Source organism: Pleuronectes platessa, chromosome 21 (assembly GCF_947347685.1).
Source record: "Pleuronectes platessa chromosome 21, fPlePla1.1, whole genome shotgun sequence".
Taxonomy (NCBI): Eukaryota; Metazoa; Chordata; class Actinopteri; order Pleuronectiformes; family Pleuronectidae; genus Pleuronectes; species Pleuronectes platessa.
In genome coordinates, this window is record NC_070646.1 from 5,264,458 (window position 1) to 5,288,168 (window position 23,711).

Below are 23,711 nucleotides of genomic sequence, written 5' to 3' on the forward strand. Positions count from 1 at the left end.
GCAGACTATGATTCAGCACGTCAAAACCAACTTGTACAGTTTTATGTTTTCCACCAGATGGCGCTGTCGTGTCTTCATTTCACCACTGCCGACAACAGAAGCTCTGCCTCTCAAATAGCTGCTGTTCACACCACATAAAAACCTGGGCTAACACAAATAAAAACTGTATTTGCAGAACGCAAACACATGTTTGGTGTGTGCACAACCTCATCTTGTATCCAGGCATCTAAAAAAATAACACTCAAAGGAAACCATCCAGAGCAGCGTCACTCTTGGGTCGAACAGACACAAGCAGAGATAAAAGGGTTTTTGCTTTCTCAAAGTCAACAAGTTTATCAGTCTATAGGTTACAGACAAGTGTGAAGAGGAACAAGACAAAGCAGAATATTTATAAATCACAATAATGAAAAGGAATGTTTTCTGTTGCAAAGTTGGAAATTGGTGGAATTAACAATCGTTTGCGTACGAATGCAAACATGTCCCAGGACAGCAGCTGTGGTGACCTTAAATTCCGATTCATTTCAAACGGTGATGGAAAATGTTCACGCAAAACTCTCATGAAGCCCGATAGACGCCTCCATTGTCCAGCTCTTTGATTTGGCTGAAGTGGGTTAACACAAGTTGTGCCTCCATTTGCTCAATATGTTGTCAACACGCTGCAACTGGACATTTGGCTTAAACACGACCATTTGGACCACATTGAGTCAAAACATAGCTCAACAATCCACGCCTCCATTTCCTTCTTGCTCACGCACATCCATTCCTCTCACATTTGTTTTGGCATCCGCTGTGTTTGGGCCATTTTTCCGTCCCGGCCGTGGATGTTTGGAACTCAGAGCGCGTACAGATGGACGGTGGACGAGTGGATTATGTTTGCAGGAGACGGGTTTACACTGAGGCTTTCCGTACTTCTGTGACATCGCAATTCGCCAATCCGGCGTTTGCCAACCACCTCAAACTCACAGGAAGCAAAGTAATTGACACCAAAAGGAAGAATTTGCTCCCATAAGGGGAACCTAAAGTTGTAGAGGGTCAACTTTGAATAAGTCAGTTATCTGCTCCAAAGAGGGAAAGTTCTCAACAGCCTCGACCGGGCCTTTAACCAGAAATGAAATCCTTTTAACTTGCGCTGAGTTATCGCCTCCTGTCAGCGGCGCAGAGAGCGGCCCGGGGAAGGAGTAATTGGTTAGTGTTGATCTTGTGATATACACAGAACAATGATATCGATTAGGTGCTAATAAATCTCGTCCTGCAAGTGTTCCTCGTGCAGCAGAGGCTTCAGCGTTCCTGGAGGGGGGGGGGGGGGGGGGACTCACCAAGTGACTGATCGCTGTAACGTCCCGGAGATGGAGAACGCTGAGGGAGAGGTAATAAAGAGCCCCCAGTGTGAATATGAGTGAGGGGGTGGGGGGGGGGGCTCTTCCTGTTGCTGATTCTCTATAGATTTTTCCATTTGTTTAAGAAGCACGTATCATATACAGGAAATACAACATTAGCTACTGTCACTGGAAACGTGAGTGATGGCTTCCTCACCTCCGCCGTGGGGCCTTTAATCAACTGGAATCAATCACATCCTTAAAGCTACGATACCATTTCACGAGCACGTTTATTAACACGGAAAAAGTAGATATAACTGATGCTGCAAGTTAACTGTGTAATGAACAGACATGTAATTATATTTCCTTCTCATGATCCATCATTGATCCTTGGACTGTTTGAGTGCGAGCAAAAGATTACACTGTCACAATTATCGGCACTGACTATGTGCTGGAGGACAGAGACAATAGACTGTAGTTGAAGCTCTATAGAAAGACATTGACTGAGTGGTCTTATAGCTGAGTGCTTTCGCCGGGGTCACCCACTAATCTGCCATCAATTCATTAGCGAAGGCGAATTACCATGAAGGATGCAAACTGCACAAGGAGAAAAATATGTATTTTAAAGTATGAAATCCAATCGGAAGCTGCAGACCATCCTCCTCTCAACTCTGCATCCGTTCTTCTCCACAACAAACGGACCAATCGATGGCTCTTACTTACAGGACGGGGACGATGTGACATGAATTACGTGTCATCGGATGAGTTTCTATTATGATTCTAATGTAATCCACTGGGCACTCAGGAATTGATCCGTCAGTCGCGCTCCGATCGATTCAATCTGCTGTAGAACTCTCCGTCAGTTTGACTCGGTGGGTTATTCATGTGCAGTGTAAAGTGTTTAGACGAATGTATTAACATTAATAACCATTAAAAACCATGACACACTGCTAAATGAATGACCTGCGGTGATCATGGTTGGAGTCGACGAGAAACCAAGAGGCTAAATAATTAGTTAATAAGAAGTTTCCTGAGGCTTTAACCACGGCTCCATGGTCAGCTCCGTTCCTGCTTCATCTCTAAACTGACTCTTCCCTCACATGGGTTTTCCATGTTTCTCTGTTTGTTTCTGATCCTTTCATATTCGAATAAAACTGCACTTTTTCACACTCTTCCTCTTTTTTGATTCCCCTTTCCAAATGATTAAATGAACCCGTCTTTGAACTTGAAATAGCTGCTCTGCTATTCTTACTCTTCGGTTGAATTGTGTGATCTTGAAACCAAGTGGGCGTTGCCTGAGGGCAGCACAAGGCCTTGAGGCAAAGTGAGAAGAACAAAGCGGATGATGAATAAGTGAAAAGGTGTGAGAGGACTTTGTTCTGTCGATTTGACGGCTGCCATGACATCTCTTTGTCTTTTTTTTTTATATATTTCTAAACATTGTTTCCACTCTGAGGAGTTTGCTCAGCGGAGGCGTCGTGCCACCCGGATCCTGGAACAACTCGTCTTTTGAACCATATAGTTTGTGTAGATATCACGATCATTATGGCATCTGCTGTGTCACATGATGGGCCCAATCGTCTTTTTTCCTAGATTTTGATATTATGTTTAGCAGATATCCAATGATATTTAATGTAAGCAGGTGCAGTGGTGCCCTTGAGCAAGGCAGCGTACATCTCGGATGTCCTGCAGGCTGAGCAGATGTACGTATGTGGGTCAAAGGTCAAGTGACGTCTGCGGGAGGCAGCAATTGATCCAAATCAAGCCCATGGGGAAAGGAAATGCATAGATTATGTTCCCATTACAGTAAAAGTGTTCTTCTTATATTTTCATATCTTGTGCATGTGTGTTGCTGCTGTAACACAGGAGAAACTATGGGATCAGTACATCTATCAGAACAGAATCCAAGATGACTAAACGCCTGAATGCCTCATTCTCACTTTCCACTCATTCTCTAAATCAGTTTTTTCGTCATTGCAATTAAAAACTAATAGAAATAAAGCTCTGTTAGCAGGTTTAACAGTTCATATCTACAGTTACATGTCTTCTCAATTTGACCATGTGCGTTTTAATCTCAGGGATTGAATTATAACTGTTTAGAAAATGCCAAATCTATAATAAGCCATTATAAATGTTGCTCTCTGACACATAGTTCAAGAATGAGCTTTGCAGCAGTTGAGATGTTGTCAGGGATTTAACCTGCTCGCTGATTTGCGATCGAGTTGTTGTGACCGTCCTCGCAGTTTGCTGTAAATCGAGAGTGATAATTGGTTGATTAGGGGGGGTCATCGTGTGCACAGTGGTATGACGTCACGCCCTGAGGCGTCGCATCCCGAGCCTCAGTCGCTGATGTGGACGCAGACGAGTCCGGACCAGACGCTGCTGATGTTCAGGCTTTACGCGCGTGGAACGGATTTTTTCCAGCCTTTGGAGGATTTACAACAGAAAAACGTGAATTCCTTCATTGAGTTAAACTGATTTGGCTCAGGACCTTTTTTCTTCTTCTTACTTTACAATCTGCGGCTGTAAAGTTTCGTCCTGCGTCTCCCCGAGGGAGCTGGTGGGAGCAGAGAGAGGAGGGAACGCTCCATCTGCGCGCTCCTGGTGTTTTCCTCCAAAACTCCTGATCCTGGCTGATTTGCGCGCTGTGGTTTCAGCTGCCGGACTCGGCTGCCGGATCGTTGGGATCGTCCCTGTTGGATCTACAGGATGCAGCTTCACTTCAGCCCACGAATCGAGCAACCAACGTGGATCTGTGTGACATATTCTTCTTGACATTTCGAGCTAATCCGCGGATCAACCCTGTTCAAGCCCACTTTCCAAACCCCCCTGTGGCGCCATGATTTTAACAACTTTCGCCATCTTATTGTTCTTTCTGGGTAAGTAGCGACTTCATCTGTTGAATTTCTACAATGTTCAGGGTGTGATATGTTTAATGGTTATAATTATCCGGTTTAATAAGCGCAGCAAACAGTGGCAGTGCGGAGAAGACGTATCCTCTGTCGTGCGTAAAACTGCTGCGTTTTCTTTGCTCTGACTGATTATCCAAAGTTTGTATGAACCAAAATAATGAACTGCAATCGAGTGAAAAATTGATGATTGAGGGAATGGAAGTGTAGCCGCGCGCACGGATCTTTACTAACGCACTTCTTGTGACTCCCAGACTCGGTGGTCACCTTGAAGGGCGACGGCGGCGCAGCCTCCCGGAGCGCGCGCCTGGACTGCGTGCGGGCCAGCGAGCAGTGTCTGAAGGAGTACTCCTGCAGCACCAAGTACCGGACGATGAGGCAGTGTGTGGCGGGCAGGGAGAGCAACTTCAGCGCGGTGTCCGGTCTGGAGGCGCAGGGCGAGTGCCGCAGCGCCATAGACGCCATGAAGCAGAGCCCCCTGAACAACTGCAGGTGCAGGAGAGGCATGAAGAAGGAGAAGAACTGCCTCCGGATCTTCTGGAGCATATTTCAGAGCCTACAGGGTAATGCAATGATTCAGAGAAGAGCCATTCACCTCTATGTGACTTGGTTTAAAAAGTAGTCAAATGACTTTCCTTTTTTTGTCTAAAAGGAATCCATCACAATTATAAAGGACTGCATTTCAAATGTTACAATACAAGAAGAGACATACATTATGGAAATTGGCATTACAAGTATTTCAATTAAAGTATTTATTGTGCAGGCAAATTGTCCCTTTGAGTATTTCATGCTGGGGATTATTTTTACAGATTCATTAATGTGTACTACTACTACTTTATTATCATGCATTTTCATCATCTCATGTGTTTTGCATGTTAAAAACTACCAAAGAAATCGCCAGTGGGGTAAAAGTACAACAATCACATCTGAAGTGTAGAGAGAGCAGCTTTAAGGGAAAACTCTCAAAAGAGAAGGACCTCAGATTTCTACTCAAATACATTATTTATTACCCTTCACCACGTTTAACCCTGAACTCACTGAAGTGTAAATATTAGTCACGTTGCACCGAGCAGGTCTGCTTATAAAATCAAGCAGGAACAAATACATGTCCAACACCATCTCCATGGTGCCAGAGGTTTATGGCACCGGCACACGTACCACGATACAACCTGATCTCACTCGTTGTAAAAATGAACATAAGGTCAAACCCCCTGCACATGTTCCTGCATGACATCATAAGAGCTCTTATTAGTCAATTAGCCATTCAGGGTAATTGATTTCATAACGTTGAAGAGCATCAGATAACATCCACCTGCACCTCATGTTCACTATCATTCTGTCTCTGCCCCCCCCCCCCCATGCAGGTAACGATTTGCTGGAATATTCTCCCTATGAACCAGTCAACAGCCGCCTGTCAGACATCTTCCGCCTGGCGCCCATCATCGCCGGTGAGAAGCTGTTTCTTTTTCACATTGCTGCCACTCCTCGGATTTTAAGTTTAGACACTGTGCGAAAAAGTTAAGTCACTCTGCACACGGCCATTATTTCCCTGTTAAGCTTCAAACCCAAGTTGCCACATCACCGTGCAAAAAAGATCTGTCACTGTTTGACAACCCGCTCTTTTCTGTTGCCGTCTGGTTTCAGGCTGCAGCTTTCGAACGCCCTTTATCCATCACAAAAGCTTTTATCTGTCACTGTGACCCACCGTACACAAAGCAGAGTCATTAAGTGTGTTTCGCCTTCGAAGCTCTCAGAGCGATTAGAGGTCTGCATGTGTCCCCCCCCCCCCCCCCCCCCCCCTCAGAGCACGGAGGCTGGAGGTAGCAGTTACAGTATGAGCTGGTTTTTAATTAATCTGCCTTTTAGAGAGGAGGGGGTGTTGTCTGAGACGTGGGAGCCGTCCTGGGCTGAATGCATGGATGTAAAAAAAATAATAATTAGAAGAACAAAAGTAATGGAAACGAATGTCCTCAGACGTCAGTGGAGTGCAGGTGAAGTGGGAGCACACACGTAGACAGGCCCATGTTCGATCTGCAGGGATCAGACACACACAGAGGAGCAATTCACCACATGTCTGTGTTCAATGGCACTGATAAAAGCTCTGTGTGTGTGTGTGTGTGTGTGTGTGTGTGTGTGTGTGTGTGTGTGTGTGTCTCTCTCTCTCTCTCTCTCTCGCTGGCACTCGTCAATGTTAAGGACGTCTGCTGCACTGGCCAGCTACTATTTCAGTGTAGGAAAAAAAATGGTTATTTGATTCTCTCTCTCTCTCTCTCCCTCCCTCCCTCACTCCCTGTGATTGAATCCACTTAGCGTACCACTGTGGCCCCTGCTCCACGTGCAATGACATAATGGTTGTCTGTATTTTCAAACGGAGGGTAAAGAAAAAGTTATTGCAACCTGATTTCCCCGCCCTGATCTATCAATGTGAGACGAAGACGAATTGCAGGGGAGGATTTGTGAGGCTTTCGGATTATGGCTCTCGAAGTACAATAAGACAGCGATTATTAAAAAGGCCCCGAAGAATAAGACGGAGTGCCCGAAATCTAAAGAAATCCCAGTAAAATCTGATCAGCTGATAAAAAGCTCTTCTACCAAAGCCAGTGACTCACATTATGTGCACCTCGTGGTTTTAATCATTATAAAAGGTGGCGCTAGTGTAAGATATCTCCTACGTTAAAGGAAACATACGGTTTAATGTATAGAAGCATGTAAGCAGCCAAAGGCGCTTCTGAAAATAAATAATCACCTAATGGGTTAGATATAAGAAATCCATTTGCCATAAGTGACCTCATTCCCGTGTGAGACTAAGCCCGGCCTCGGGCAGCGGGCTGCGTGGAATAATGCTCATGTGATCTAGAATCATCTGGGTCTCCTGTGTTCACTGCTAAGACGTGATGATCACTGCAATGATTAACAAATCCAGGTTATTAGACCTACTTATTAGATTTTATTTACCCCCAAATGACTTCTCGCAAATGATGATGAAACTGAAAGATATCTCGAAAGAAGAAATCAAGATTGAAGTGTCCGCAGCTCAGAGAGACTCACAACGACAGTGTTAACCATATAGAGTGGATATAAAGATGGAAGATGCAGCTCCGCTTCCTCCTGGTGCAGTAGAATGAATCTGAAATATCACAGACACGTGACACATTGACGTTCATGTGTCCAATCACTGCACAGAACTGGCCAATCGTGAGTCAGTATCAGGTCAATCGAGTGGCGTTGCACACTGCTCGTTGAAAGATAAGAATTTATTTCACGTTTCCTTGGACTTTTTAGGTTGTTAACATGGAGGAGGTGGAGTTTATGACCTATACTGCAGCCAGTCACCAGGGGGCGATTGAGACGATTTGGCTTCACTCTTAAAGAGCTATCATGTCGTCCATCTTTAGGTGATTGCTGTCTTCATATATAGTCCGTGGTGCAAAGTGAAATGTTTACCATGTTCACAATCTTGACTTTGCTTTCAGTCATTTCTAAGAATCCTGAGTGATGCATGAATGCCTATCACCCCGGTACTGAAAGCCACGGAGCCCTGACATTAGCGTGGCTACTCGGTTTCCCACTGCTCATGCAAGCCCTACTTTGTTTTGAGCTCCACCTTCACAGACTCACATTTCTTTATTTATGGCTCCAACCAAAGCCGCTCGCTTATGAGGTATTTATATCCTCATCAATACCGAGCCTGAAGATCGTGACTACCGGAACATGGTCTCCAACAGGAGCTGATATTCAACTCTGCATCTTTTATAGATCAGTGAACCACATGCATCACAATGCTGTTGTGCAGACGAGGGGGAGAACGATGGGAAGACAGTTGCCTCTGTACCACACACAGACTCCTTGTTTACACCTTTAAAAATTCTTTACTGCAGCACCGGGGGGCAACAAGCAAAACTCGAGATCATCACTAAATCATACTGCTCCACACACAACATGGGATTATTACCGATGCTTCTGCGGCCTCGTGTTTATATTCTTCACAATCCTGCAGCTGAAGTTGAGGTGGCAGGGTTTGTTGTCAGAGTTTATCTGCTTGTACATCACATTCTCAACTCATAAGTATAAGCAACTTTTCTTTTTGATTTTCAAGACAAGATGTACTGATTCTCCTTCTCCAGAGAAAGTCTGGCACCACCGGTACGAGGACTGATTAGATCACAGGAGGATGTTTTGGGGGGAGGAGCACATGCTGTACATAAGAATGAGCAAGGGAGTAAAATCCACTGTTTCCTTCTGTAGGTTCTCATCGCTTTACTCTGAAAAGGACAAAAATCGGTTTATATCTTATTTTGAAAGTGAGGAATACATGAAAACTTTAATTTTACACAAAAAACAATGCAGATGTGCATTCATGTGGATATCTTGTGTGAATTTTTTACATTTATATATCATTTTTGTGTTCGATATATTTGGCTGTAGTTGGGTTTTTGTTTGTACAGGGAAGTTTATGTTTAAATATTAAGACTAAATTAAATTTAGAGTTTGATAGACATATTTGGAGTCATTGCCAAATTTTCATAATATTTTACTACCCTAATATTGGTATCGGCATCGGGCCCCAACAGATCCAAACCAGTTGAGCTTCAATCTGAATTTCAGATTTTATCTTTCAGTTGTGTAATACAGCAATTCCTCTACACATATACTAAATTGGAACATATTTCCTAAAATGTTTTCAGTATCAAACTCAATTTACATGGACACAGCCACCCTCACCAGGACCCACGATGGTTCACCACTGAGCCCAGTATCCAGGCCCTCTCCTCCCATAACCATCCTCTCAGCTCATCATCAGCCTCACCGAGAATCGAGTTCGGGGATGATTCTTTTTTTTCCATCGCAAAAGATCTCAAGAACAATTCCATGGGTCTCGCCGCCTGAAGCAACAGATTAATCCTCAGCAGTCTTTGTCCTGTCGCCTCGGGCCGGGCCGGCTCGGTCGGCTGCTCAGACACGAGCAGACAAACCGCAGCTGAACATCACAGCGGCCGTCGGTTGGAGAAAATGTTTAAATCTGCTGAGCCGTCGCACACAAGACTGCTCTCAGTCATATCAGCAGCTCATCTCCAGGCATTTCCTTTCCCACGCGTCGCCTTTGTTTTTGGTCGGCCCCTCTGCAACAGCGGAATAAAGCAATTTATTCCAACCGAGTTAACCAGAGGAAGCTCGGCGGCCGATAATAAGACACAAGCCGAGGGTTGGAAATTCACTTAAACGCTTCGTAATCAAATGTTCGAAAAGTTGAGGATTCGCTGGATTCGAGGCAAACGTTCTGGATTTCAGAGTTTTACTTTCACAATATAAAGTATATTTGAAAAAGGGCTAGACACAGTTATACCAACGTTTATACAATAAATATAAAGGAAATCAACCTTCAACGTGACACGTGACCTTTAAAGTGTTGAGGTCAGGACGTTGGGGTTTGTAGGACAAAACAAGCAGAAAGAGGACGGTGGATTTAATTCACCACAATCAGACTCACGGTTCAGTTGGTAGCTGATAGAAGTACAAATCCATATTCAGATGACAAACAAACAGAGGAGCCTGAACTCAGGTGAGACACATGGCAGCAGGCGGCCGTCACAGGAACAGGAAACCAGGAAGCTTCAAAGTAAAACAGGAACCGACAAATCTAAAAGACTAAACACAAGAAGGTTACAAGAATAAAACCCAAACCTAATATCAACATTCAAATCTGAGAGCAACATCATCGACCTATAAACAGTACAAACAATACAAACAACGATATAAACATATAAACAATGTCGATATAGAAAGAAGACAGTTTATTTAGGATTACAATTTAAAGCTGAAGACATTCTTCATTATTGGAATTCTTAAATTTCTTAAAATCTAAATCTAATCAGATTTTTTTATTTGTTTTAATCTACGACAAATTTCTGTGGCACCACCTCAAATCAATCACTTTACAGCCGATAAAAGAAAACTACAAAAATCAACCTGTGATTTAACACAATCGATTTAACTTTAATTTGAAGAAACTTAATCAAAACTTCGGTTCATATCAGCTCCTCTGCTGAGAGTATAGTTTACTGTGAGAAGACATCATTTAATGTTCAGCTGAAGAGAGAGAGAGAGAGAGAGAGAGAGAGAGAGAGAGAGAGAGAGAGAGACAGAGAGAGAGAGAGAGAGAGAGATACGACTTGAAATGTTGAAGTAAAACACTCCTGAAAAAATGTCATTCTTACTTTGCTGCCGAGTTCTGATGCTTCTGAATTAAGCTACACCAAAAATTATATTTTGACAATTTGAATATCATTCAGGAAATAATATTTATCACTTCTGCTCACACACACACACACACAAACACATTTATGTACTAACCCGACATCATTGCAGATGAAGGCTCGGGCTTTGCAGAGTGTGAACTCCTCACAAAGTTGAGTGCAGCCGATGGCTTAGCCGCGATGACAAGTTGAGGGGGGGGGGGCAAGTGGATACGCCACCATGAGCGATGATGCAGGCTCCGGCTAATCACAGCTTTGAAAATGAAAAAATGAAACGCTGCGTGCTGCAGGTGACACGCAGGAGGATGTTCCTCGGTCAGGAATTAAATCATTCGATGTGACCCCGAACACACACACGCTGCACCCACACAAACAGACGCACGCACACAAGCACATAATCACTCAGGCTGCGATGTGACATGTGCATTAGTGCTAAATGGAAAACTTCATACATGCAAATCATCCAGAACCTTGAAATTATCATACATTAGCAGTGACATGTAAATAATCATGTAAGGTTTTCTCACCCAAAGTACAGGAGGGTTAATATTCATGTTCAGTAATGTGTAAAAGTCTGTTTGATTTACATAAAAATGTAAATGTACATCGATTAAAATCAAGTTTTCTGAGAATAATTTGTTAAATATACAAACATGATTTATTCTCCTTAATGGTGAGTATGTTCATTTATATACATTTATAGATTGTAAATATGCTAATTATATATTTAATTTCTATCTTTTAAAGGAAATTTTACACACAAGGTTGTTCTGAACAATGAAGAAAATCCATTAAGTGATATTAAATGATAATTACGGATGGTGAGGAAGCTAATTTACCTGTCGGGATAGTTTTATATTTAAGTTTTTTGAAAAACTAGGAAGACAAAGTGCCCCCCCGACTCCTGCACGGCATCAACAGGTGCATCCACAGGGATTGCACTTGAATTTCCTCATCTCCCTCCTGTGTCCTGCAGGCACAGTAGCTCCATATGTCATATTATTTTACCTCATTCACAACCGAGTCCCATCTGCCAGCAGAGATGTTATTGCATGATAACCCCCCCCCCCCCCCCCTCCCCAAACTGAAACTTTTAAAGGGAGTTGGTGGCTTGCAAATTGTGAAAAATCAAACATCTGAGCAACTTTCATTCGTCACAAGTGCTAAATATTCTAATCTCCCGTCGTCGTTGCCTCAAACACACGAGTTCCTCGGTTCTGCAGCAGCGTCCTCGCACAGAGTCGTGTGTTAAAACTCCAGCAATGCTTTTTAAGTCAACGCAGGACGAATGGCTGCCTGGAGGATTAAATGGAGGGAAGGAATAACCGGAGCAGTTGGAGCTAAGTGAGATTTTGCTAATTACACGGGTGCACTTAATAAATGGGTCTCGGGTCTGGTCATAAATTCGGAGACACTGGCGTGGATTTAGTGACGCTGGCAGGACGCCTAATAGACGAAGGGAACGTCTCTGACCACCGCTGTTTTCTTTCTTTTATAAGGGGACGACAAAGAGGGCAGGCACTAAGTGGAGGGATTACATAAAGCAGTGATACATGGCTAAGGACTTTTATTTTGGACAGCCATGCCGACTGTAAACGGGGGCTGGGTAATGGTTTTAAGTTTCCGGGCGAGGGAGAACATGAAGGGGAATCAGGTCTAAAGGGAGATGAGGGGGCTGGAAAACACGATATGTGAAATGTAGATAATAGAGGCCTCCACACTTCAGGCTGGACGGTGGCTTGTTTATACTTGGACAACATGAATAATTATTAAGCAAATTTAGCAATGACTCCTAATGACACAGAAATGCAATTTAGTGTGGATATTTTAAACTTGAAAACAACATTCTTCCACATAAATAACTATAAATATAACGAAAACACAAATACAACCAAATATATTGAATATAAGAAATAAACATGAGTTCACATCTCTGCATCGATTATTGTGTTAAATAAAAGCTTTCACATCGGTGCATATCGGCAACTAGAAAGGCAGATACCAATATGTACCTCAAAAGCTTATTTACTTGTTGCCTCTACATCTCCATTCAGCAGCCGCCTGTGGTTTAGTTAGTGGATCACACTGGAGCACTTCATATAAGTGTAATCTGCTTTTCCTATAGTCGGGGAACACAGTCTAAGAAGAAAAGAGTGGCCTGAGCGATTTCTCGTCAGAACCTTGTTATCCAGAGCTGCTGCAGTGGAACTAAACCCTCGGGAGGCGAGAGGTTTTAGGACCGACTCTGCCGCTTCTGACCTCACCGCCCCTGTGCAAAACGGTGGCTTCACTCCAGGACGTTTTATAACTCTTATTTATTCCACATCCCGCGCAAAAATAGGATCAGATGTGGATGTTCCTGAGACACGAGAACCTCTGCATCAGTTTTTTTCTTAAATGTTGTTCCTCAGCTTCATTCTCCCCAGAAATAAAAGCACTTCTGCAGAATTGTTTGCTTAGATGACTTAAAGTAATTTATTCACTAATCAACTGAAAAACGATCAACTGATGAACTTTGATCAAGCATCAACAATCGTTTCCAAGCAGAACAGCAAAGAAAATACAATCACATGTCTTTCGTTCTTTAAAAAAACCAAGACCAACGGATTCTTCTCCAGCACAGATACATCCATGTGTACGAATACTTTCACATAGTTACTCATTAATCTATTAAAACTTTAAATCCACCACTAACACCCAAACCCCAACCCCCCCCCCTCAGGGTTTTACAAAACCCGTCGACTTCTGGTTCTCACTTTCACCAGTGAGCAGCCCCTAGGACACGATAATTGACCTCTTCTCTGGGATCTTTAGTATCAACCTGTTAGAGGTCAAAGGGTCGGATTCCTAGACCGGCTCGTTACCGGGTCTGCGCCAGTGACAGCGCGGTGGCCTCGCCCGGGGGGGGTGACACCCAAGACGTCTGAGGGAGATTTGTTTTCCTTCAGCTCCACTGGCCTTTTAACAGGAAGTGATGTCAGGTTACAAATCACCTTTTTGTGGGTGGTGGGCTTTGTCTGTAAATCAAATGAGACGCTTCGCGGTATTTAGTTGAAACTTTAGGACTTTAAGAGGATTATAGAAACAAACAGATCATGCAACACAAAATTATACAAATTGCACATAGGCACAGACCATAGACTGTTTATAAATATGATGGACGACATGGCAGCTTCTCAAAAGTGAAGCCTCGCTGCAGTAAAGGTCATTAATCCAGCTTCCTCCATGTTAGTGGATGGGACGTGGACAGAACTTAAAAAGTCCAAACACAAATAAATTATAGTTTTCCTCAAAGACAGATTCTTATCACACCGATGTTTGTCCAAGTATAAGTGTTTTTTCGGCTTCAGAAGAGGAGACGTGTCGTCCACCTTTACAAACAGTCCACGGCCCAGACGACTGTTAACAACAACCTTCACCACGGCCTGTTTATGTAACTGGTGATGTCAAATTGAATTCATGGCTCTGAATCACATTTGTGATTTGTCGCAGTTTTCCGACATGATGCTCTTCACGCGCTCTTGGGGCGTATTTGTTGAAATTTGCCACGTCACCAACCTCCCGATGAATAAGAAGATAGATATGAAAGATGGTTTGTGCTAAAGCGATTCCCCAGAAGGAGAAAGTAGGACCACACAATTAGCTGATTAAATGCAAAAGTGCCCTTGAAAAGTATTTTTCCTGCCAAGTGGGTGTCGGTGATGTCACACTCCTGACCTACAGCTCCCAACCTTCTATCTCTCAGCTTCACAGCCACACACAGACAAAGCCACGTTTTAACCCAGATCCCTCAGAGTAAGAGTGTGTTAATAAAGCCAAGTTTAGCATTCTGAGGTAAATCTGTCACACCTATGGCCCAAAAAGCCACAAACGGCCACTGCAGGATCACAGCCCACATCTCCAGGCACTTGTCAGATGTAAGTAATGGCTTCTGTAATATGTGATTAACCCAAGGTTCAGGAATGTATTCAGATCTAATCAGGGCTCATTCCGCGGTGCATGAAAGAGCGCAGTGAACTTCAATTCCACCTCAAAAGGCAGAATTACAGAATTCATTCTTCCATGCCGCGGCCGAGGATACAGTTTGTTTTGCCGTGCGGGGAGTCAGTGGAGCGGGAAGGACTTTAACTACAACAAATGAGAAAATGAGATGTGAGCGTCATTACGTCGGCTGCAGAGCACTTTTGCTCCGATTGGGAGGAAACGGGGGTGGAAGTAAAGATGGGTGGTTTGGTTCAGGGAGCTCGAGGGAAACGCAGCGACTCAGCAGGTGTCTGTGTTGGATTTTCAAGAAAGTACATTTCTGTGTCTTCTGTGAGATACAAGAACAGCAGCAGACACACAAATACCAACAACATGCATCCATGTGAGTCATGTCGCTTTTGGAAATACTCTTTTGTCTATATTGAAGAGACGCACAGGGACTTGATCAGGAGGAGCTAATGAAGTCTGATAGAAGAATCTAATTTGAGGATTTAAAACAAATTAGTACAATAATTTTAAAGATATTTCCCTGTGAAATTGTATTTCTGTATCCACACAATACGTATGATAATTCAAAAAGAGTCCAACCTCTCACACTGTTGATGATTTTGCTGTTTCAGTCAAAGTAAATGTTCCATAACATTCTGCGAATTTTGTTTTAAATAACTAAAAAGATCTCAAGGACCATATATCAAGTGGGATATCTGGGATGAATATTCACTTCCCATCATTTGGATGCTTCACGTAAATATTGACACAACACTAAGGCTGAAGTCCCCCTGTAGAGGACGCAGGTTCGATTCCGACTCGGCCCTTTGCCACGTGTCTTCACCACCTGAGTCTGTCGAGGAAATGTCCCAAAATATCATATATATCATAAAAGAGTCATATTTCCAGAGATATAAAGAAGCTTCCTTAGAAATGTGGATTCATATGGAGTTGTGTAATTTCTACGAAGGTGACATTTTTTAAATGGATGCAAAATAATGGGTGGAAAAAGTCAGTGACACATCCATAGGTGAGGAAACCGTGTTACACACAGGAAATGATCCTGATAATGAGGATGACTGTGTAAAATCCCCTTGAATTTCAACGCAGGACAATATTTCCCTCATGATCCATCTTGTTTTCTTTCTCTGTTCGAACGACAAGCAAGTATCTCCTGCATCCTAACACCTTCACAATAAAGCACTGTGCCGTCTCTCCTCTCTCTCTCTCTCAGCCGAGCCGGCATCCACGAAGGAGAACAACTGCCTGAACGCTGCCAAAGCCTGCAACCTGAACGACACGTGTAAGAAGTACCGCTCGGCGTACATCAACCCCTGCACCAGCCGGGTGTCTGCCTCCGAGGCGTGCAACAAGCGCAAGTGCCACAAAGCCCTGCGACAGTTCTTTGACAAGGTAATGAAGCAGCAAGTTACTCCAAGCTTATTTTTTCTGAGTGTGATTTTGTGGTTTTCGACGCCAACACAAGCCGTGAAAATGCTTTGATTAAAGTGTAATTTCACATTTAGTTGCACAACAGGATCTTGATAAACAGGAGCTGCTCTTGGAAGGTGAAAATGCTCAGGATGGAGTTTGCCCTCCAGGGAATAACGGGCACCGGAGTCAACATGTGCTCTCTCTCCTCCCTGTTTCCCAAAATGAAGGTTCCAGCTAAATACAGCTATGGGATGCTGTACTGCTCCTGTCCAGCAGGGGACCAGACGGCCTGCGAGGAACGCAGACGACAAACCATCGTGCCCGTCTGCTCCTACGAGGACAAAGACAAACCCAACTGTCTGTCGCTGCAGAGCTCCTGCAAGACCAACTACATCTGCAGGTAAAGAACATATTAAGGATTCTTTCTGTGTGGAGTTGGCGTGTTCTCCACGTGGTTAATGGGTTTTCTCCAGGTTCCTCCCACAGTGCAAAATCCTGCAGATTGGAGTGAATGGAATATAATAACTTTGACTCCTCTTGCCTACTTCATTGCAAATAGATATATTATATTATATATAATTTCACATCACCTGCAGAGATTCTCTTCTAGGACATGACAAGTTCAAACTGAAAACTGAGAGTTTAATTCAAGACCAGTCACTATGACCTCGGTCTTTCGTTCAGTGAAGGAGCTACTACTCTTTTCTTTCTTTCACAAGTTAAACTTTAACAGAGTTTAACAGGAAACACTGATTTGTTTTCACGCGTCTTTAAATCGTTGAACCGTTTCTTATAAATGTGACAAAGCGCTTCACTCCCGACGAGCCTGAAATCCAATATCAGCATCAGGGGTATTTGCATTTCTATCCTCGTTTTTTTTGTTTTTTTCCAGGTCAAGGCTGGCAGACTTCATCAGTAACTGTCAGCCAGAAGCTCGCTCCATCTCCGGCTGTCTGAGGGAGAACTACGCTGATTGTCTGCTGTCGTATTCAGGACTCATCGGTGAGTGATTCCCTCGGAAGGTTTTCAGAAATGGCCTGAGAATTAGTCGCGCTGCTACCGGTGCTTCTTTTGATTTGCTTCGGTGACAATCAGGGAACTCGAGGGAACGAGGACGGAGCAGAATCAGTTTTGCGAATCATGAACACGATTTTTCCAATCGAACTTGTTTGTGATGAATTTTTTATCTTCAGTTTTTCTCATGTCTGATTGCGTGAAGCTTTCAACTGTTTAATTAAAAGCGATGTATATGGATTTTATTTGATTTAGTTTTTTCAAATCCAGTAGAAAACAGAAAGCTGTTGCAAATCACAAAATTACAAAACCCAACTGTAGATAACAACAGTAAATAAGGATTGATTTAACTTTCATCAACTTCTAATGACAGAGGTAGGAAGGTAGTGCTCACAGCTGATTGGACGGGTTCACTGTGAATCTCTTTAACTGGACAGAAGGGCTGAGATGCTGTGTTGTGTGTTGTGATTTGTTGTTGTGTTTTGCCCTTGAAGGCCTCCGTAGATTCTTCCTCTATAACTGCACAGAATACACAACATGTTCCTTTAAAGCACAGAGAGGATTTACCTGTGTGGTCACCAGGGCCGGATCCCAGACCAGGGAGGCACAGGGCCCAGCTGAAATTGGCCCCTGAAGTGCCTTCTCCTGTCAGTAGTCTTTAAAGAAATAGACACCTGCTAAATCTTTACTATAATAAATGTTATTAAGAATTTTTATTTTCTAATCTTTCTTGAAAAACCCAATGTGCTTGAATAAGATTTTTTATGTAAATTGAGGCCCCTTTATGGCCCCTGATTTAGAAAATTTGATTTGCTTGAATCAATTATGTCTTAAGAAGCGTTGAAAACATGACAGAATTCTCATCAGGAATCTGAAATCACACACAACCTGCTCGTATTCTGTTTTTTATTATAGATTAAACTGTGGCACTGAACTGTGGCTGATTTGTCGGCGTGTAATCCAACCCACACCCGTCCCTCACAGATGTTCACGTAACTTTATCTTGATGTGCACCGGATCGACGAGGCAGCCAGACAGACGAGATCACAGTCAATAACCTGCAAATCTGTGGGGAGCACACGGCGTCACAGTTCAATCCCCGTGCGCCACGCACCGCTCACTTCCCTTTGATCAGTCCGTCCTCCACCAGCAGGTTTCATTATGTGGAGGAGGAAAAAATGACGTCCCACTGAGTTTTCATAATGAGATCTGAACGCGGGGCAACAGTGACCAATCGAGAACGCAACAGGCGGACATTTTAATCTGCGGCCCTTCACACACAGGTCACAGCCTCTAACGGCTCCCCCTGGTGTCACCACGACAAAGAAACCTGTCTGTCCTCATGAAGAGGAAGGAAGCGCTTTCATTCCGTTACATCAGGAGGACAACTTACATCAGAATCATCTTTTATAATGTTCTACATGTTGTGGGACAGACAGGACCACTGTCATTGCTATATCATTTGGTACATTATGTATAAGTCAATTATAACAATAACCATGTAGGGTTAAAAAACTATATCTGTAAGTATAAGACTATAATTCTCTCCAATAGCAACACAAAATAGCATTGTCAAAATATTTAGCTGTTTATCAAATATTTGCCAGTCTCTTCTTATAAAGAGTTTGAAACCTCAACTTTCACTCAGACGCTTAAATTAGTCTTTAAACTTTAAATAAATAGTCGTGAGACACTTATCGTGATGATTGTCGATATCGTTGTGTCTCTGAGCTCTATCACAACGATGCAGTAGGTTGCTGCGTCAAAGTCAAAGCAGAGGGTAGAGTCAATGGGCTCCTTATTAAAAAGGGAAGCATTGATAGAGTGATAGTTATGCATGATAACACGGCTCCTTAATGAAGCACCTTGCAATCCAGTGCAAGTTCTATAGACTTTGTAAATGGGGTTTAAAAGGCTCCTGATCAGATTTCAAAGTGTGCACAGCCTTGAATGTGTGCGACCGAATCCAGACGAGTCCTGGAGGTTCCAGCTGTGACTCACTGAGGCTTTCTTCTCTTCTGTGCCGCAGGTACGGTGATGACGCCCAATTACGTGAGATCTCTGGGAATCAGCCTCTCGCCGTGGTGCGACTGCAGCAAAAGCGGGAACGGCAAACCGGACTGTGATAAATTCTCAGAGGTTTTCACCAAGAACAGATGCCTGCGTGAGTCCCCACATTCAGGAGTTCTGTAAAGAAACAGATTTCCATCCCAGCTTTGTACCACTGAGTTTAAATGCCTCCATGGAAGGAATAGTTTCATGTATCAATAGTATCACCATTTCATTTAATCCTATTCCTTCTGTGTTTCTTGCAGGTAATGCCATCCAGGCTTTTGGTAACGGTACTGATGTCGGAGTTTGGCAACCCCAGCCCCCCATCCGGCCCACGGCAGCAGATCCGAGCATCAGCCGGAGAGCTAAGGAGCGAACCGCTGGCGCTCTGGACGCAGACCTGACCAAACCACATCTCGACAGGGACTCGTTATATCACATCTGTGGAACCTTACAGGTGAATCTTTATCTATTTAGTGGAAATGTCATTGATTAAATATGTAAATGTGAGAGAAGATTTGAAAACAGATTTCTCTACATTATTAAAGCAATTTTTTTGCACCATTGTGACTTTAGGAGCCTCCAGAAAAGAGTATATTATACCTGCATTGCTCTCAGTGCTGCTGGGGGGGGGGGGGGAGTATGTGTTTGCAGCTAGTGGCTGTGCCTCGTGCATTAAGTTATGGCAGATAAGTCTGCATCATTGTGACGTCACAATTCCCCACATTTGCATAGGACACGCCCCCTAACCACGGCAGGTAAAGTGAGAGCTGAGGCTACACGTGCTGGAAGTGGTTGACCAATCAGAACAGAGTAGACCAGCTAACCAATCAGAGCAGACTGGGCTTTATCAGGACGGGGGGGCCTTAAAGAGACAGGAGCCACAAGTGGTTTCAGACAGAGGATGACAAGAGGTGCTGCAGTGATGTGTTTTCTGCACATCAGAGCATGTAAACATTTTCAAGTAATAACCCAAATTTAAAATGTGGACCCTGAATGTGAGCAGAATATATACTTTCCAATAAACATCATTAGAAACCTCCAAAAACGTCTGAGAGAAAAGAGCCGGAATCCAACTTGAGATCCGTCTGAGCGTAACACGTCAGGCTCTGTCACCTTGATGGATCACGGATGGTTTTATGATGGCGTGCACAGTCTACTACCCCCCCGACCCCCGACCCCCCGACCCCCCCGGGCAGAAAGTCAGGCTTTCCAAATCTGTCGTGTCAAAGCTAATTGGTTGCCACGCCACAGAAACATCATATAAGGCCCACAGAGTTAATGTGTGTGTGTGTGTAAGAGAAAGTAGGAGAGAGAGAGAGAGAGAGAGAGAGAGAGAGAGAGAGAGAGAGAGAAGACTGAACTTTGTATTTACCTTATATAAAATAGAATAGAACTTATATAATCAACATGTAAATAATGGCTGTTAGCATGAGGCTCATCCTTTTAATGAACCTCCACCCCCTGCATCTGAATACATCATACAATAACTAATTCAAATGTGTTATGTAAGAACTGAGTTCCTCTTACAGTATCTCAATAATATAAACATATAATATAAGAAAAACGGTCGAGACTGAGTTAGTGCCTGAAACCTGTTTTCTCTTCAATGACCAGTGGAGAGCGACTCTACAAGAACTGGTTCAAGTCCCAGAAGAAGGCTTTCACCAATTTCTGCTTATTATCCTTTCTTCCATTTCGTAAATAATTTATATAATATCAAATTCAATTGTAGCGAAAACGCTGACGTAAACATTTAACATCGTGAAATGACGACACGTTGTGTTGGAATGTGCTGCGGCTGCTTTGTTACTCTCTGGCCTCACTAACAACACTTCAGACCTCTGCTGCTCCTCCTCGGGTAAATACCACGGGGCTATATCTTTTAAATGAGATGATATCACAAACTTTAAGCGAGACGATCTATCATATTGGATTTTAATAGTGATAATATGATTTATCGCCGCTAAAAACCTCCTGCAGGAGGAAAGACCTCCTATAGAGCAATTAATCATTCTTCTCCACAATCCTGCCTCGTGGAATCCTCTCTACTTAAAACCAATGTGTGCCGTGTTTATTATTGTTCCCCAAACTACTGTAGAGTCACTTTATCATTTTCTGTGGTCCATCTCTGTATCTGCGAGTGTGTATCTGCGAGTGTGTGTCTGTGAGTGTGTGTCTGCGAGTGTGTGTCTGCGAGTGTGTGTCTGCGTGCGGCTGAGAGGGTTCGGAGGAGCCAGAGAAAAAGTTTCAACGCATTAAATCGTTGTGACCTTGAGGCTGCACAATCACCGGGATCTCACCGAGACAAACTTTTACACAAACACTCTGGATTCGTGAACGTCTTGCTGGAGGAGGGGTGGGGGGGGTAGGGGGTCGGGGGATGGGGTGGATTTGGACATCAGGGTTCCTGCAGGTCAAAGTTATGGAAACCGGTGGGAACGAAGGAAATTTACTTTAGGGAGAATGTTTACTTCACAATCGCGGCTGTGGGAGTTTAACTCGATGATTGACGACATGGAAGAAGCAGACAACTCTTTGTGTGTTTTGTGTGTGTTTTTCTTTGCCCCATCTTGAGCCAGTGAGTGATCTTGAAAGACGATCACACAGAATGTAAGTTAACGTTTCTCTCCTGCTTCGTTTCTTGTTGTTTTCCCTCAAGGCCCAGAAGCTGGTGTCCAATCAAACGGTGGATGCTGAGCAGTGTGTGGTGAGACTTGTTGTATTGTTGTGAGCTTGTATTGTACGAGATCTAATAAAAGCTTTTGTGAGGAGAATGAGATTAATATTTGAGAAAGAAACGTCAGTAGAGACACCAAGGGTAGTTCAACATATGATAAGACATATTTTTACACAGATACTTTAAATCTGGATATTAGAAAATACAAATATGAACTAAGCTCAATAGTTTTATACTTTGATTAGTCACAAAATTATTTATTAACTATGTTTGTTTCCACTGCACTTTGTGTTGTCACTGCATCACCTTTAAATCTCTTAAGTCTGACAGAAATCCAGTTATTATCAACTTTATATTGACAATATTTCTACTTCTATGACCTTCATATAGGAATAATTATGATTTCCATTGAGCCGAATCTCAGATTTATGCAGGATCCCACAGAAAGGGAAATAAATGATCCATTTCAAAAATATCTTTGTTATTCTTCTCTTCGGTTTAACGTTCTTTCCTTTCCATCCACAGAACCATCAACTGGACGAGTCCAGCGACTCCAACGCCGTCGCCAGAAGTTCCCCGGCCGAGCTGGGCTGCCTGCACACCTCCAGTCTGCTCCTGGCTCTGGCCTTTGCCTTCACACCTCTAGTGCTAGAAGGAAGAGGATTCTACCTTTTGTAGGAAGTGAGTCTCGACCCGGCGCTCTCATCTCAAGACGTGACTCCACTCATGAACTTTCATTTGCCAGAGAGCGAAAAACCTACGTGTTTCTTTTGTTTGTCATGAAGTGGAAAAGAGCGAGAGCCCTGGAATCAAGAGTGGATTATACCTGAGGAGCTGATCTGCTGAAACTGAACCTGCTGCTGCTGCTGAGATATCAGCTCATTTGACTTCACTGCCTCGTGGGAGCAATTTGGTGACTTAAAAAAAATACAAATCTGATTAATTTTGATCCACTTCTTTGAAATGAAATGTGAGTTTGACTGCCAACGTGCTGAACGGCGTTTTGAGGATAAAGCGGACGAGTCTCCAGAGCGTCAAAGACTTCCTCCCAAAGGAAAACCAAGTGCTGAGCTGTGAGTGTTAAAGCATCATGAAGGACGACTGATCAGTGACACTGTGTGGAACCAGGTAAACATTTGACCTCATCACCTTCTGAAGGGATCGGCCCTGAGAACCCGACACGTTTCTCCTCCACATGTCGAGCGTAGAGTCGTTTTGTAGATCCATTTGATTGTCACGGTGGTTTTGTGGTTTTATCACATCGCCTCTGAAGAACCCATTTTGTACATAAAACACGTGAAAAGTGAACTCGGGCCTCAGTCTGCTGCTGGTAGGTTGTAACATATCGTCTGTAACGTTAGTTTTCGGTGACCGAGGCGTCTCAGCTTCTTCTGTTGTAGCCTCGATTTATAAAATGTGACGGGAGATACGACTTTATTGTGTAATTCTATTTTAATGGCAAAGTGCATAATGTTATCTTAAAGGGTGTTTCCCTCCAGGGACACCAGAACTATCTGTAACAGCAGCGAGAACGTTTAGAATTAATGGCTAAAAAAAAGTCAAATGTGTTTTTGGAATCATTTGACTTCTTCTATTATGTTTTATTTGAGATTTTCCACCTAATTATATCCCGTTAAAGAGCGAGAGGACGGAGCTCTGACGAATCAGGGACGAGCCGAGCGACGCCCAAAGACAAAAGCCAGTTCACGTTAATTGCCGGCAATTACTGCGGATGCAAACGGAAGGAAAAGATGAAAACACTCACATGGTTATCATCAACTTAACGACACTGTAATTATTAAAGAGATTCAACGAGTGTAGCTGTAATGAACACGGACGACTTGTTTGGAAACATCCTCACATTTGAAGAAACGTGTAGAAAGGGTGTGTGGTTGAATCCCTGTTGACGTCCGCGGCTAAAACCTGAGACGATGATTTAAAAAGAAACTGTTTGTCTGATCTGAGGTCAGATCACAGGCAGTGGAAACACGTCTCATAGGAGGACATCTTAATGTACAGGTAGAAGTCAAATTTGGTTTTATCTGTTCAGTGTTTTGCGGAGAAAAAAAAAAGGTGAAAT

The 23,711-nt window shown here is 43.3% G+C and overlaps 1 protein-coding gene across 1 annotated transcript; it reads left to right on the forward strand.

Moving 5' to 3' along the window:
- Positions 1–4,155: 4,155 nt before the first annotated feature.
- On the forward strand, positions 4,156–22,309 carry gfra1b (gdnf family receptor alpha 1b). Its single transcript, XM_053414019.1, has 10 exons — positions 4,156–4,195; positions 4,480–4,788; positions 5,590–5,673; positions 15,686–15,864; positions 16,113–16,285; positions 16,778–16,887; positions 18,929–19,063; positions 19,215–19,408; positions 21,614–21,661; positions 22,157–22,309. The coding sequence occupies exons 1-10, from the start codon at positions 4,156–4,158 to the stop codon at positions 22,307–22,309; spliced, it is 1,425 nt and encodes a 474-aa protein (XP_053269994.1).
- Positions 22,310–23,711: the final 1,402 nt, after the last annotated feature.